A 14,790-nucleotide genomic window follows, 5' to 3' on the forward strand; every position below is an offset into this window, starting at 1 on the left:
CCAGATGGGAATCGAACCCACCACCTTCCTTATCATTGAATGAAAGAAATATAACATTTTCATTAACGATATTACCAGTAGGAGAATTGATTTAACTTAATACACCGTATGGTTTCATCACAAACCATACGGTGTATTAAGTTAAATCAATTCTCCTACTGTTCGATTCCAAACACCGACGCGGTTAACTAGTTTATCTAGTCTCTACCATAACGATATTACCATATTGGTTTTGTGCTCCTTCTTGAATTTAAACATTTTAAGCTCAAAAATGTTTGGAATTTTTTCAATTTGCTATGAACTTAAAGAAAATAAGTTTTTCAACACATTTTACTAAATTCTATGCAAAATTTATTTTCGTCACGTGACCATGCGGCAGATGTCAGTTCCGACCGTGACTTCACTGACGCCATGAATTAATTATATGATCCATAATTCCAGAAATCACTTCAACATGGAAGCAAACTTATTTCTTCATCTGATAAGTTTCATTCTACTAATCTTTGCATTGGGAAATGTCAAAGGTAAATCTATAAGTAATATCAAGAAGCTAATTAAGTTTTTAATTCGTATTAGGATAGATGAATGAATTGAAAGTCCTTTAATTCAGTTATCAAAAGTTCTGCTAACTTCTAGCTAGCATTCGTTTTTCGTATAAACAATTTTGTAAAACAAAAAGCTTTAAAAGAAGACAAGAAAATTTGAATAACCTTAAAATCAGAGACAGAATTTGATATCACCGAAACTAGTTTTGGAAATGAATATATAATACTAAAATGTAGTTGTTTAACAAATCTATAAATCACAAAACAAGTAAAACTGTGACTTCATGTCTGATGGAAATGTCATCGCATACTTGTAAGAAGGAGTTGAAACGATAATGCAACGAATTCATGTTACTAAACATGTATACGACGGACTTTATTTTAATAGTCGAGTGAATTATTTCTGAACCCCTAACTCACTAAAAACGTTTACGATAATCTGGTAAGCACGCCTTGAAAGCGGTTAACAAGACTCTAAGTAAATTAGCCGAATAGAATTGCCGACATTGTCGCAATGGCTCTATGTTAAAACTAACGGCATCAGTTAACTGTAATCTGTCTAATCTTGCAAGTTATACAAGCCAACTTTAAACGCAATTTTCTGATGATCAAACTTGACATGGAATCTCAGGAAAAACCAGTAGATTAAATAAATATAATTTTATCTAAAGTTAGCTTAATGCTTAACTTATAATGCATGGCGACGGATCTATACAATATATCCTTTAGCGAAAGAGGGCCAGAATTATTACCCGACCTCGGTCCGCATATTTAAGACCTTGGGAATAATGGGACCAGGTTGTTAATTTAGCAATCCATTATCCAAGGATACCGGACAGCGCCAAGGAAGAGAAGTATTTTTTGTATAACAGAATACAGAATAAAAGAATGTGTATGAAGGAAATGTGTGAGGAGACAGGAAATTCAGAAAAAACGTTTCTGAGTTCCAGATAGGAATCGAACCCACCACCTTCCCTTAACGATATCATAGTACCATGTTGGTTTTGTGCTCCTTCTTGAATTTAAACATTTTAAGCTCAAAAATGTTTGGAATTTTTTCAATTTGCTATGAACTTTAAGAAAATAAGTTTTTCAACACATTTTACTAAATTCTATGCAAAATTTATTTTCGTCACGTGACCATGCGGCAGGTGTCAGTTCCGAGCGTAATTTCACTGACGCCATGAATTAATTATATGATCCATAATTCCAGAAATCACTTCAACATGGAAGCAAACTTATTTCTTCATCTGATAAGTTTCATTCTACTAATCTTTGCATTGGGAAATGTCAAAGTTAAATCTATAAATAATATCAAGAAACTAAGTTTTTCATTCGTATTAGGATAGATGAATGAATTGAAAGTCCTTTAATTCAGTTGTCGAAAGTTCTGCTAACTTCTAGCTAGCATTCGTTTTTCGTATAAACAATTTTGTAGAAAAAAAAGCTTTAAAAGAAGACGAGGAAATTTGAGTAACCTTAAAATCAGAGACAGAATTTGATATCACCGAAACTAGTTTTGGAAATGAATATATAATACTAAAATCAGTGTAGTTGTTTAAAAAATCTATGAATCACAAAATGAGTAAAATTGTGACTTCATGTCTGATGGTAATGTCATCGCATACTTGTAAGAAGGAGTTGAAACGATAATGCAACGTATTCATGTTACTAGACATAAAGCGACGGACTTTCTTTGAATAGTCGAGTGAATTATTTCTGAACCCCTAACTAATAACGTTTACGATAATCTGGTAAGCACGCCTTAAAAGCGGTTACCGCCATTCTCAATCACACGCGACCTCTAGCTATTGTTTCCGTCGCAACGAAGAGAGGCGTTGGTGGACGTCAATCACAAGGCATTTCCATAACATTGTCGGAAAACACAAAGCTATAAGGGCACGTGCCTATTGAATTTTAAAAAGGTATTTTTACAATTTAATAAGAAAACTAGTTGTAAAAGACAACGTTTCCCTGTCATCTCCTAACTTAACTAACAATCAGACTCTCTTAGAGCGAAAGTTTTCATTTATTTTTTTTTCTTTTGCCTTTTGTCGTTTTCTCTCTTGATTCTCATTGTTATGCGCTTTTATTGTCATTTTTTCACTTGATTTAATTTATTTCATTGTTATTCATTGAACTTTAGAGACTAAGTTTTATGACTCTACCGGTGAAATAGAGCACGCGGGATGTTGGGAGAAACATGTCGACATATTATTACTCGGGCTACCCGCAGAGTAAGCCCGAGTCTAGGTTTACCATTTTGCCAATCTGTCGTGCAACGTTTTTTGGAAATCACAGGTAGCCCAGCGATCACGTGGTTTACTACAGGTAGTTCAAGAGCTGTCACGTGGTTTCAAATTACCCAGAAGCCTTTTCTTATAATTACTTCGATGCCAAGTGACAGGAAGAAGCATTTTTGTGGCTACTTAACACATGACGTCATCAACCACGTGACTACATTAAAACTGTAATAACTCTACAAATATTTGACCAACGTCAGTCAAACTTGGACAGACATACATTGCCGGACATTGCTTACACACGGGTGACAATCATGTGACATATGACGTCATCAACCACGCGACTACATTAAAATTGTAATAACTTTACAAATATTTGACCACTGTCAGTCAAACTTGGACATACATACATTGCCGGACATTGCTTACACACAGTGCCAATCATTTGACATATGACGTCATCAGTCACGTGATCACATGAAAAACTGTTATAACTTTACAAATATTTGACCAATGTCAGACATACATTGCCGGACCAACTCTCAAAGCTTGTATGGGCTTCCTGTGATGCCGTTTGGTCTGAAAAAATAACAGTAGCCACATGCAGGCTTTGCTTCCGTTTTTTTAAAGAAGTCCCAAAAAACAGTCTGTATCAGTTACTCCTATTGTAGCCCGAGTACGCGCTCTCAGAGCGTCTAGTTTACCATAAAGTCGATCTTACCAGGTCATTTGATATTGTTAGCCCTGGAAAAATCTACATTGGAAAAAATTGCCCATGCAATTTGGAATATTTGCTCTTTTCGGTCTTTTTCCTCTCTTTCCAAAGCAAAAGGTTGTTCTTAAAAGTAAAGTTATATAGCACAAGTAAACTGCCTGACAAAACATCCTAAATGACCCGTAAATCTTCTGTTCTTTTGCTAACTAGTAGTTAGCGCGTGTTTTCGAGGCTACGAAACCTAAAAACCATAAGAGGCGAATGTATAGGCCAACAGATAGTATGAGCTTATAAAATCAGCAATGATTACGGTTCTAAATTTTAAAAAATTCACTATGAATTATATGCCAAAATGTTCAGGAAAGCCCGGGGTTTTCAAATCCACTTCTGTTTTTTTAACAGGCTCTGTTTTATATCAAGGAGAGACGATTTTCTAGCTCGACCCCGGTTATGTCATGCATTTTCTCTTGTAAAATACGTCCAATAGCGTACATTCAACTCAAAAAGTACGGTGGTTTTTTCAATAGAATTCAATCTAAACCATATAATACAGTCCGTGAATAGTTGAATTAACTGAATCCACTTCTGTTTTTTGCCTAGATAGTCATTATTTTGAGAAAAGATCCAAAAACCGTGTTTTTGAGACATAATTTGTATGGGCTCACATGAGGGGGCGTGAGCTTGAAATCGCAGCTGACCAAATGTTAACAGATTTTTTCTGATGAATAAATAAATAGATAAAATATTGTAAATCTCATTTGCCCAATAACCCTCAATCCACAGGTTCCATCATCACAGGATTTTTTGACGAACCATTGGATCTTTCCTGTAATGAAAATAATGACACTAAGCAACCAATAGAAAAGCTGATTGTTACTCTTCACTTGAGAAATACTACTGATACAACTATAACTAAATTTGTTTCATACGATGGTACCAAAGTTTGCAATGAAGATCATTGGCTGTATAATATATGCCTGTCACAGGTGACGTCATATTTGACCAAAGATGATAATCGAGCCCATTTCGTTATCATGAATCCTCCACCAACACTCAATAATTGTGAGACTTACTGTGCGTATAAATACAAAAATCCGACTACCGACAGTCTTAGTCCAGGACCTGTTCGAACGATTAAACTTCGAGGTTTGTAAACAATTCATCTGTATGACCATGCATATATTTTACAACCATCACTCCTGTACGTATATTACGTACGCGGGCTCTTCCGTGAGGTTCGCTTCGGATCCACACACACTATTCACAATATACAGCACTTAACTCACATGTTGATTTTTACGGAGGGAGAATTTACTGCGATTTTTATAAACATGCGAACTCTGTGTCTGCGAGCTGCACGCTAAAATTTGGTTTTTGGCTGCCTCCAGTCAAAGCAAAAAAGGTACCGACTGATAAGGTTTGATTGACGGCAGCGAAAAACCAAATTTCGTGCAGCTTGCAGCAAGCGAGTTCGCATGTTCATTATGATAATAGCAGTAATAGGAAATCCCCCGTGACAAAGATGATGATGGTGATGATGATGATAATCATCATCCTCATCAAAACAGTGGAACGCTCTCCCTAAGGACATTAGACATGCATCATCAGTAGAACTTTTTAAAAAGAAACTTAAAACATACCTGTTCAATTTATAATCCAAGTAGTCAGACCACATTTATTATTTGAGTTTATTTTTCTTCTTACTTTATATATTTTAATGTAAAGGCATTGAGATTTTGTAATGCCTTAGAACCACAATTATTATTATTATTATTATTATTATTATATCATCATAATCATCATCATTGTTATCGTTATCATTATCGTTTTTGTCATCATCATTGTCATTGTCGTTGTCGTTGTCGTTGTCGTTATCGTTGTCGTTGTCGTTGTCGTTGTCATTGTCATTGTCATTGTCATTGTCATTGTCATTGTCATTGTCATTGTCATTGTCATTGTCATTGTCATTGTCATTGTCATTGTCATTGTCATTGTCATTGTCATTGTCATTGTCATTGTCAACTATAACGATGAATTGGGGATCATTATTTTCCTATATAAGCAAAAGGGCAAGTACACACCTTCTTCACAGTTTCGAATGTCCCGTCAAGTGTGTGTGTGAAACTCTTCTACGTGAATGAATGTGACCATTTTGACTGAATTTCAAAAGCTAGTGTTCTCGTCACCTTAAGGTTTTTTCATGAGCTCATTCAATATTATTCCCAAGAGAGCCTGTGCAGGCTCGTGGGTGGATATGACTGTTGTATGTCCCGTGTAATACGATCAAGATGTGCCCTAACAGTATTAATATTATAGTGACGTTTGCGCTAAACATTATTGTCGTTTACTGAGACATGTAACAACAACAAAACAAGATCTACTTTGAATAAATTACTGCACCAATATTTGATCACAAAAGTTCACTGAGTGTAGTTTTTTGTCATTTAAACCTAATATCAGTAACGTTTTTAGTATATAATGCGAACACTTGATGTTAGGTATGATTACTTACAGATTCATTCTGCAGTGACAGCAGCAATACCATCGGTTGTCGGTGTTGTTGTAGTCATTGTTTGTTTATGTTGTTATTTTATTTAGTTTTGGTCTAATTTCAGCTGAAATTGTAACTGTGATATGAAGTTCCTGTGTGGGATAGAAAAAATGAATTTGAGTGTGTAAAACCCAATGTGCAGATGTAACCCATGACTGCAGTGACGGCACCGACTTCGTAGTGTCGCTGAACAACGTTGTTGTTGTTGTTGTCGTTGTTGCTGTTGTAATTGTTTTCGGTTTTCTTGTTCTTGTTGTTTTTGCTGTTTTTGTTTTTGTTGTTGATGTTGTCGCTGAACATCGTCGTTGCTGCTGTTGTTGTTCGTGTTGTTGTTGCTGTGTCATCGTTGTTGAGGTTTACTTATCCCAATTAAAGATAAACTACTTTCTTTCGGTTTCAGAAACTACAGCAACTACAGCAGCTACAGCAACTACAGCAACTACAGCAGCTACAGCAACTACAGCAACTACAGCAACTACAGTAACTACAGCAACTGCAGCAACTACAGCGACGATGACCCCAACAAAAGAAACGACGACCCCAACAAAAGAAGGTTAATAATATTTATTATTCGATTGTCAGTTGGAAACAAATGATAAATACCACAGTTTTCAGTGGTTTGATCAGCTTTACATCAATCATTTCTGGAATAACGAACATGGTGCATTGTGGTCTAGCTTAGGTACAAACATCTCTTGTTCATCATGCCTTATATGGTGTTGTTGGTACATGGTAACGAAGCTAGACCACAATGCACCTCATTTGACGAATTCATAAAAGATTTAGTTGTGCTGACATGATATTGAAAAGAAAAAAGTTTTTTTTTGGCTGATCAAAGTCAATAATGTATGCACAATCGAGGCTAACACAGAGCAAAAGAGAACTCGAAACTGAGGTATTAGAATGGATATATATATATATATATATATATATATATATATATATATATACATGTAAATAAATAGTAGAAGAATCTTGTATTAGGTTAACCAAATGTAAATATTACAGCTTTAAAAGAAAGAATAGATCTTATAACACTTACCATAGGGTCTCACAGTTATCTGTGATTTGGTCAGTTTTCCACAACTCTTTTCTGAGATAGCAAACATGGTGCATTGTGGTCGTATTTGATTAGTCATACCTTAGGTGGTGTTGTTTACCTGGAACACAATACACCTCATCAGTTTACCCTAGAATCGAGGGAGAGACCTAAAAACCTGACTCTGACTACTAACATGTGTTGCTGAGTCCACAAATCAAACATGAAACAGTTCTAAGCATATGACGTTTTAGGCTCTCGTCTTTCTCGTTTTTCCTTTTTCCTTTTCCCCCATTCCTTCCTAAACCCGAGGTTTTCCACTTGTCGAAGTTACTTGTGTGGGTAAAAATGCTTTATTCAGTAGTATTGTATAATCAGCTTACATGTGCTCCGTGAGAACCGCGTGAGAGGTAATTCTATCTATATGCTAATCAGGATATCAATTTCAATCAATGTTTATGAGGAGGAATACTATGACATCCCCCCTTTTTTGTTCTTAACGGCAACTAAAACTAATGGGTTATAAGCTATGCTTTTTTGTTGTTGTTGTCGTAACTATATTGTCTACAATCCAAGTAGTTTGGCCGGTAGTTTGACTGTGCGGCCATATCTAGTGGTGTACTGTCCTTGTTGGTGGTCTTGATTGGTTTGTCTTGGATGAGTTGAGGATTCACCAGCTTTATCCTGAGTGGCCGCTTCTGGTTTTACTGGCTCTTGGGTCGTTGGGGTTACTTGCTTAACTTGTGGGCTTGGGAACTGGTTTGGCTCTAAGGTAAACGTAGGTATTGGATGGAGCTTTCTATCTGATGTTTCTTGATGGACAGGTCTTGGTCTCAGATGTTCTCTTGTCCTTTGGTACAGCTTTCCATCTTTCTCAACGATGTACGTTCTCGGTTCACTGTTAGGATTGGGAATCTTCATTATACTACCTTTGTCCCATGTCTTTGTGAGGGTGTTGTACACGTACACGAGTTCGTTGGAGTGCAGAGGTCGCCTGTCAGTTTGACTAGCTTTTCTGTTGTTTTCAGCTTGTTTCTCCTGGTAGAGTTGGTTCATGTCTTTGTGGTCGAGGTTGTCCGCATGAGTTGACTGTAGAGCGTGGTTGCTACTTGGTATCAGTATTCTAGGCTTGCGTCCGTACATCAGCTCATATGGTGATGGCATATTGTGTGATAGGGGTGTGGTTCTGTACATCCACATCGCCGAATAGGGGCAGTTCTTCTCATCTAGTGCCTTCTTCCACATTGACTTACACGTTCCTATGGCTCTTTCTGCAACACTGTTTGCCTGGTGGTGGTACGGGGAGCTGAACGTCAGCTTGATCCCGCTGTTCTCGCACATCGATATCTTTCGAAATTCCTTGCTTACGTACTGGGTACCAAAATCTGCATGGATATGCGATGGTAGCCCATACTCTGACAATATTTGGGTGAAGTGGCTGCGTATGGTGTTGGCTGTCATGTTGCTGATGAGTCGTATAACTGGGAACCTTGAGAAGTAGTCTACGACCATCAGGTACTTGGATGAGTTGAATTCGAATATGTCAGTTCCTAGCTTTTCCCATGGTCTAGTAGGAAGTTCTGGTTGCAGTATTGGCAATTTGGCTTGTGCTGGCTGATACTTGTTGCAGGTCTCGCAGCCCTTTACCATTTCTGTGATGTCATTGTTGATCCCTGGCCAGAAGACCGCTTCTCTTGCTAGCAGAATACATTTCGTTTCTCCTTGGTGTGCAAGATGGATTACGTCTAGTACCTGCCTCCTTAGTTGCTTTGGGATGAGGACTCTGTCGCTTTTGAGGATTAGACCGTCTTCGAGTACTAGATCGCATCTGAAGTTCCAGTAGTCTAGTAGTTCAGGTGGGCATTCTTTTCTGTGGGCAGGCCATCCTCTGTAGATGGTGTCCTTTAGTTTAATCATGACCGGGTCCAGTGCTGATGCGGACTTCACTGCGTTGATGTCGATAGGGCAGGGTGTGTCTGTAACAAAGTGAACTTCGTTGTCTGTGATTTGTTGTGATTTGTCGAAACAGACTCTTGATAGTGCGTCTGCTATGGGAATTGTCTTTCCTGGTTTGTATTTCACTTGAACATCGAACCGCAAACACCTCAGCAGGAGTCTTTGTAGTCTTCCTGGGGCTTCTCTAATGTTCTTCTTGAATATCTGTTCAAGTGGTGAGTGATCTGTCTCTATGATGGTTGTCCGTCCCAGCAAGTAGAATTCGAACTTCTCAAGACCATATGCCACGGCCAGACATTCACGTTCGATGTTGGAGTATCTCCTTTCGGTGTCTGTGAGTGTTCGTGATGACATTGCGATGATCCTTTCGTTGTTGTCTGAGTCTATCTGTCGGATCCATGCGCCCAATCCTTCTTGACTCGCGTCGCATTGAAGGACAGTAACCGTCTCTGGGTTTGGGTCGTAGTATGACATAACTGGAACTGAGCAAAGTTCTTCCTTGATCTTGTCGAGTGCGGTTTGATGCTGCTCTTCCCATTTGAAGTGTGCGTTCTTCTTAATGAGATCTCTAAGGGGCGATGTTAGTTGTGCTAGCTTTGTCGAGTATCGGTTGAGGTAAGTGATCATTCCAAGTATGGTGAGTAGCTCTTTTGCGTTGGTTGGGGTTTGGATGTTCCTTATTGCCTCCAGTTTGTCGTTGGATGGCTGGATTCCCTTTGCCGTTATGGTATGTCCAAAGAAACTGACGCTTTTTTGCTTGAATTGAAGCTTTGTTGAATTGAGGCCTACGTTGTTCTTCCTTGTTGCTTCAAGCATGCTCATGAATGCTTGATCATGCTCTTGTTGCGTCGAACCGGCAATGATAATGTCGTCTGCGATGCCTGTGACGTTTGGTATGTCCTTGTACACTTCATCAAGCCTCCGCTGGAAGATGTCTTGTGATACGCTTACCCCAAAGGGTAGGCGTTTGAATCTGTATCTGCCAAATGGGGTATTAAAGGTACAAAGTAGGCTTGATTCTTCGTCGAGTTCCACATGCCAATATCCCTTGTTAGTGTCCGCTACTGAGAAGTATTCCTTTCCATGCATTTGGGGTAGTATTTCATCAATGGTTCTGGTGTAGTAATGCTCGCGACGAATGTTTTTGTTTAAGTCTTTGGGATTTAAGCATAGACGTACTTTCTGTTTTCCGTCTTTGGTTTTGCTAACGTTGCAGACTATGGAGTTGACCCATTCGGTCGGTTCAGTTACTTCCGTGATGACGTCATTTTGAATCATCTTATCCAGCTCAGCTTTGTAGAGTGGTAGGATGTGGACTGGTACTGTTCGTGGTGGGTGGATAACTGGATTTGGGTTGTCAACGAGTTGGATGTGGTACTTGTCCCCTGGAAATCTGCCGACTTTGTCAAAGCAGTCTTTGAAGTCTTCTTGAACGATTGATTTTGACAGTTTACCGTTGCTTGCGGCCTGTTGCGCTCTTGAGGTTGGAGTCGAGTTAAGCTCATTGACATTCACGGTTATTATTCCGAGATCCTGCGCTTGTTTACATCCTATCATTGAAGGGTTACCCGGTGCTTCAACTACATTGAACTTTGTTTCCACCGATTGGTTTCCATAAGTAATTTTAAGCGTTGTGACTCCGAGGTTTTCTATCCTTGATCCACCGTATCCTCTTAAGATGCTGTCGGAGGGCTGTAAATTAATTGATATGGGTAATATCTGGAGGTCGTCAGTTGTCAATATGCAGGTGTCCGCGCCAGTGTCTATTTTCATCTTCACATTGCACTTGTCGTTCAGTCGAACGGTCTTGTAGATTCTGTTCTGGTGGCTGTTCAGACTGTGTAAGGCATTCTCAGTAGAAACAGAGCCTAGGATGACTGTGATGGCTTCTGTGTCGCTGGATCCATTTTCTTCATAAGTAAAGGTGTTGACAGCAGACTCTGTGCAGTCATCAGGTCGTAAGTGTATGTCCTGTCCCTCGTAGTTGGGGTTGTCGACAATTTCGTGTAGCTGTTTTACATTTCTCTTCATGCATACTTTGAGGAAATGTCCTTTCTTTCTGCAGAATTTGCATGTTGCGTTCAGGGCCGGGCACACTGTTTGCCTTTCATGATTGCCCCCACATCGAAAGCACCCACTATACTTGAACTTAAATTTTCGTGGCGTTGGTTTTGCCTGATTCTGGTATTGTTGGGGTTCCTGTGGCATCTCTGGGTGTTTTTGGGCTCCCTGTGGTCTTGAAATTCGACCCGTATTTCCGGTATTGCTACTACGCACAGAATGCGTTTCTTTGATCCTTATTTCGCTGCTGCCTTGCGTTATAGCTTTCATTTGAGCTGTTGTACTTTCTTCAGTCTTGGCAAGGTCGTATATTTGTTGGAATATTAGCTCGTTTCCTAGAGCGATAGCATCTTTTCGAACTTTGTCGGAGTTCAATCCAAATACTAGTGTGTCACGCAACGTTTCTTCTTTGAAGTCTTGGCGGTATCCGCCTTCGTCTATAAGTCCCTTTGCCTTTGTTATGAAGTCTTCTAAAGACATGTCGTTCTGCTTCAATGATCTCAGTTGAAAACGAGCTAGGATATGGTTGCTTTTCGGCTTTGTATAGCCTTCCAAGAGGTCAAATACGGGTTGGAGTTTGAGGCTGTCGTCGTCGTTACTCCAAGTTGCCGTGTTGTATATTTCTAGGCCTTTGTCGCCGATCCAGAGTAGTAGGAGTCGAACTTTTTTCCCTTCTGGTGATTTCTCTAGCGGGCCGTCGAATATTAATTCGCACTTTTGTTTGAAAAGTTTGAATCTTTTGTACATGTCTCCCGGACTTTCCCAATCCATAGTGGGTGGCGTGAAACGATCAGCCATGATAGATCTTGAAATGTCGAAATCTGCTGTTGAAACTTTGATTCTTTTGCTGAGGATGCTTGAATATGATGGACTTGAATCAATATGTTTGACATCCCACTTCTGACGCCATGTCGAAGTTACTTGTGTGGGTAAAAATGCTTTATTCAGTAGTATTGTATAATCAGTTTACATGTGCTCCGTGAGAACCGCGTGAGAGGTAATTCTATCTATATACTAATCAGGATATCAATTTCAATCAATGTTTATGAGGAGGAATACTATGACACCACTTAAGCTATAAACAGGCTTTATTTGACTTTTTAGCTCAGACGTGTATTTCCCCTTGTCTTTTGAAGGGTATTTTTCCGCTGGACAAATAGCTGGCATCGTTGTTGCTGTTGTTATTGTGGTTATTGCTCGATTAATTATTATAGTGGTGTCTGTTTGCCAGCAGATGTTAGAAGAACGAACGACGTTAGAATCAGACCCTGGGGGGGGGGGGGGGGGGGGGGTATTTGCTATATGGGTATGTGCCGCCCTATAGGGTTTGTTTTTTCGGCTTTTGGGTCTGGGGTAGGGTATCATTTTTTGACATTTTGTCTGGGATAGGGTATCATTTTAGGTCTGGGATAACAAAAGATTTAACATAAGATTTCTTATAAGCATCCATTCTGATTGTTAACGATACCAGAATTTCCGCCATGTTTTTGTCTTTTAACTCTCTTGGGAATGCTTGCAACTCATCAATAGCGATATTTACGCTATATAAAAAAAATGTATATGATTATTATTATTAATAGCGGCTGCGTAGGTGACTAACTGACATATTGGAAGATAAGCATATTAGAACACAAAGTAACTGAATTGCTTTAATTTTTTTATTATCTGGTTAGAATCCAAAACTCAAAATTCGAAATCTATATGCTATTAGTTATGGCGACCATCTATCTTGAGTACTTACATAACTGAAATCTAGAAGAGGAGCCTTCTTTCTAGATTTTTGGTTCGGAAGCGTACCTATAAGATAAAAAACAATAATAAAACATGCATGTCTTTACTGATATTATGCTCCAATCCCAAGTAGGAGAAAATGATTAGTAATGCAAATAAAAGTCACCAATTATTGTATATGTTATTAAATCTTACAATTTAAACATTTTCAGCTCAAAAATGTTTGGATTTTTCGGTTCACAAGACTCTAAGTAAATTAGCCGAATAGAATTGTCGACATTGTCGCAATAATAACATTTTCTACACATTTTACTAAATTCTATGCAAAATTTACTTCTCACGTGACCATGCGGCAGATGTCAGTTCCGACCATAATTTCACTGAGGCCATGAATTAATTATATAATCCAAAATCGCAAGATTCACTTCAACATGAAAGCAAACTTATTTCTTCATCTGATAAGTTTCATTCTACTAATCTTTGCATTGGGAAATATCAAAGGTAAATCTATAAATAATATCAAGAAGCTAAGTTTTTCATTCGTATTAGGATAGATGAATGAATTGAAAGTCCTTTAATTCAGTTGTCAAAAGTTCTGCTAACTTCTAGCTAGCATTCGTGTTTTTTTTTTGTTTTTTTTTTTTGTATAAACAAAAAGCTTTAAAAGAAGACGAGAAATTTTGAATAACCTTAAAATCAGAGACAGAATTTGATATCACCGAAACTAGTTTTGGAAATGAAAATATAATACTAAAATCAGTATAGTTGTTTAAAAAATCTATAAATCACAAAACAAATAAAATTGTGACTTCATGTCTGATGGAAATGTCATCGCATACTTGTAAGAAGGAGTTGAAACGATAATGCAACGAATTCATGTTACTAAACATATATACGACGGACTTTATTTTAATAGTCGAGTGAATTATTTCTGAACCCCTAACTCGAGTAAAAACGTTTACGATAATCTGGTAAGCAAGCCTTAAAAGCGGTTAACAAGACTCTAAGTAAATTAGCCGAATAGAATTGTCGAAATTGTCGCAATGGCTCTATGTTAAAACTAATTGCATCAGTTAACTATAATTTGTCTAATCTTGCAAGCTATACAAGCCAACTTTAAACGCAATTTTCTGAGACATCCTGAAGATCTTGCAACAAAAATTATCAATCATGATCAAACTTGACATGGAATCTCAGGAAAAACCAGTAGATTAAATAAATATAATTTTATCCAAAGTTAGCTTAATGCTTAACTTATAATGCATGGCGACGGATGTATACAATGTATCCTTTAGCGATGGAGGGCCAGAATTATTACCCGACCTCGGTCCGCATATTCAAGACCTTGGGAATAATGGGACCAGGTTGTTAATTTAGCAATCCATTATCCAAGGATACCGGACAGCGCCAAGGAAGAGAAGTACTTTTTTGTATAACAGAATACAGAATAAAAGAATGAGAATGAAGGAAATGTGTGAGGAGACAGGAAATTCAGAAAAACTTTTCTGAGTTCCAGATAGGAATCGAACCCACCACCTTCCTTATCATTGAATGAAAGAAATATAACATTTTCATTAACGATATTACCATGTTGGTTTTGTGCTCCTTCTTGAATTAAACATTTTAAGCTCAAAAATGCTTGAATTTTTTTCAATTTTCTATGAACTTTAAGAAAATAAGATTTTCAAAACATTTTACTAAATCTATGCAAAATTTATTTTTATCACGTGACCATGCGGCAGACGTCAGTTGCGATCGTAATTTCACTGAGGCCATGAATTAATTATATGATCCAAAATTCCAGAAATCACTTCAACATGGAAGCAAACTTATTTCTTCATCTGATAAGTTTCATTCTACTAATCTTTGCATTGGGAAATGTCAAAGTTAAATCTATAAATAATATCAAGAAGCTAAGTTTTTCATTCGTACTAGGATAGATGAATAAA

The 14,790-nt window shown here is 37.9% G+C and overlaps 1 protein-coding gene across 1 annotated transcript in view; it reads left to right on the plus strand.

Moving 5' to 3' along the window:
- Positions 1-424: 424 nt before the first annotated feature.
- The window catches only part of LOC116293446 (uncharacterized), a 36,534-nt gene continuing 22,168 nt past the window's right edge, over positions 425-14,790 (plus strand). The window contains exons 1-2 of the mRNA XM_089039570.1: positions 425-524; positions 6,455-6,607. Of these exons, the coding sequence (XP_088895696.1) occupies positions 425-524; positions 6,455-6,607 (253 nt within the window). The remainder of the gene's footprint in view (positions 525-6,454; positions 6,608-14,790) is intronic.

The sequence above is a fragment of the Actinia tenebrosa genome, unplaced genomic scaffold, assembly GCF_029948245.1.
Source record: "Actinia tenebrosa isolate PJP-AT-01 unplaced genomic scaffold, QUT_ActTen_1.0 PGA_scaffold6__47_contigs__length_16458017, whole genome shotgun sequence".
NCBI classification, from domain to species: domain Eukaryota; kingdom Metazoa; phylum Cnidaria; class Anthozoa; order Actiniaria; family Actiniidae; genus Actinia; species Actinia tenebrosa.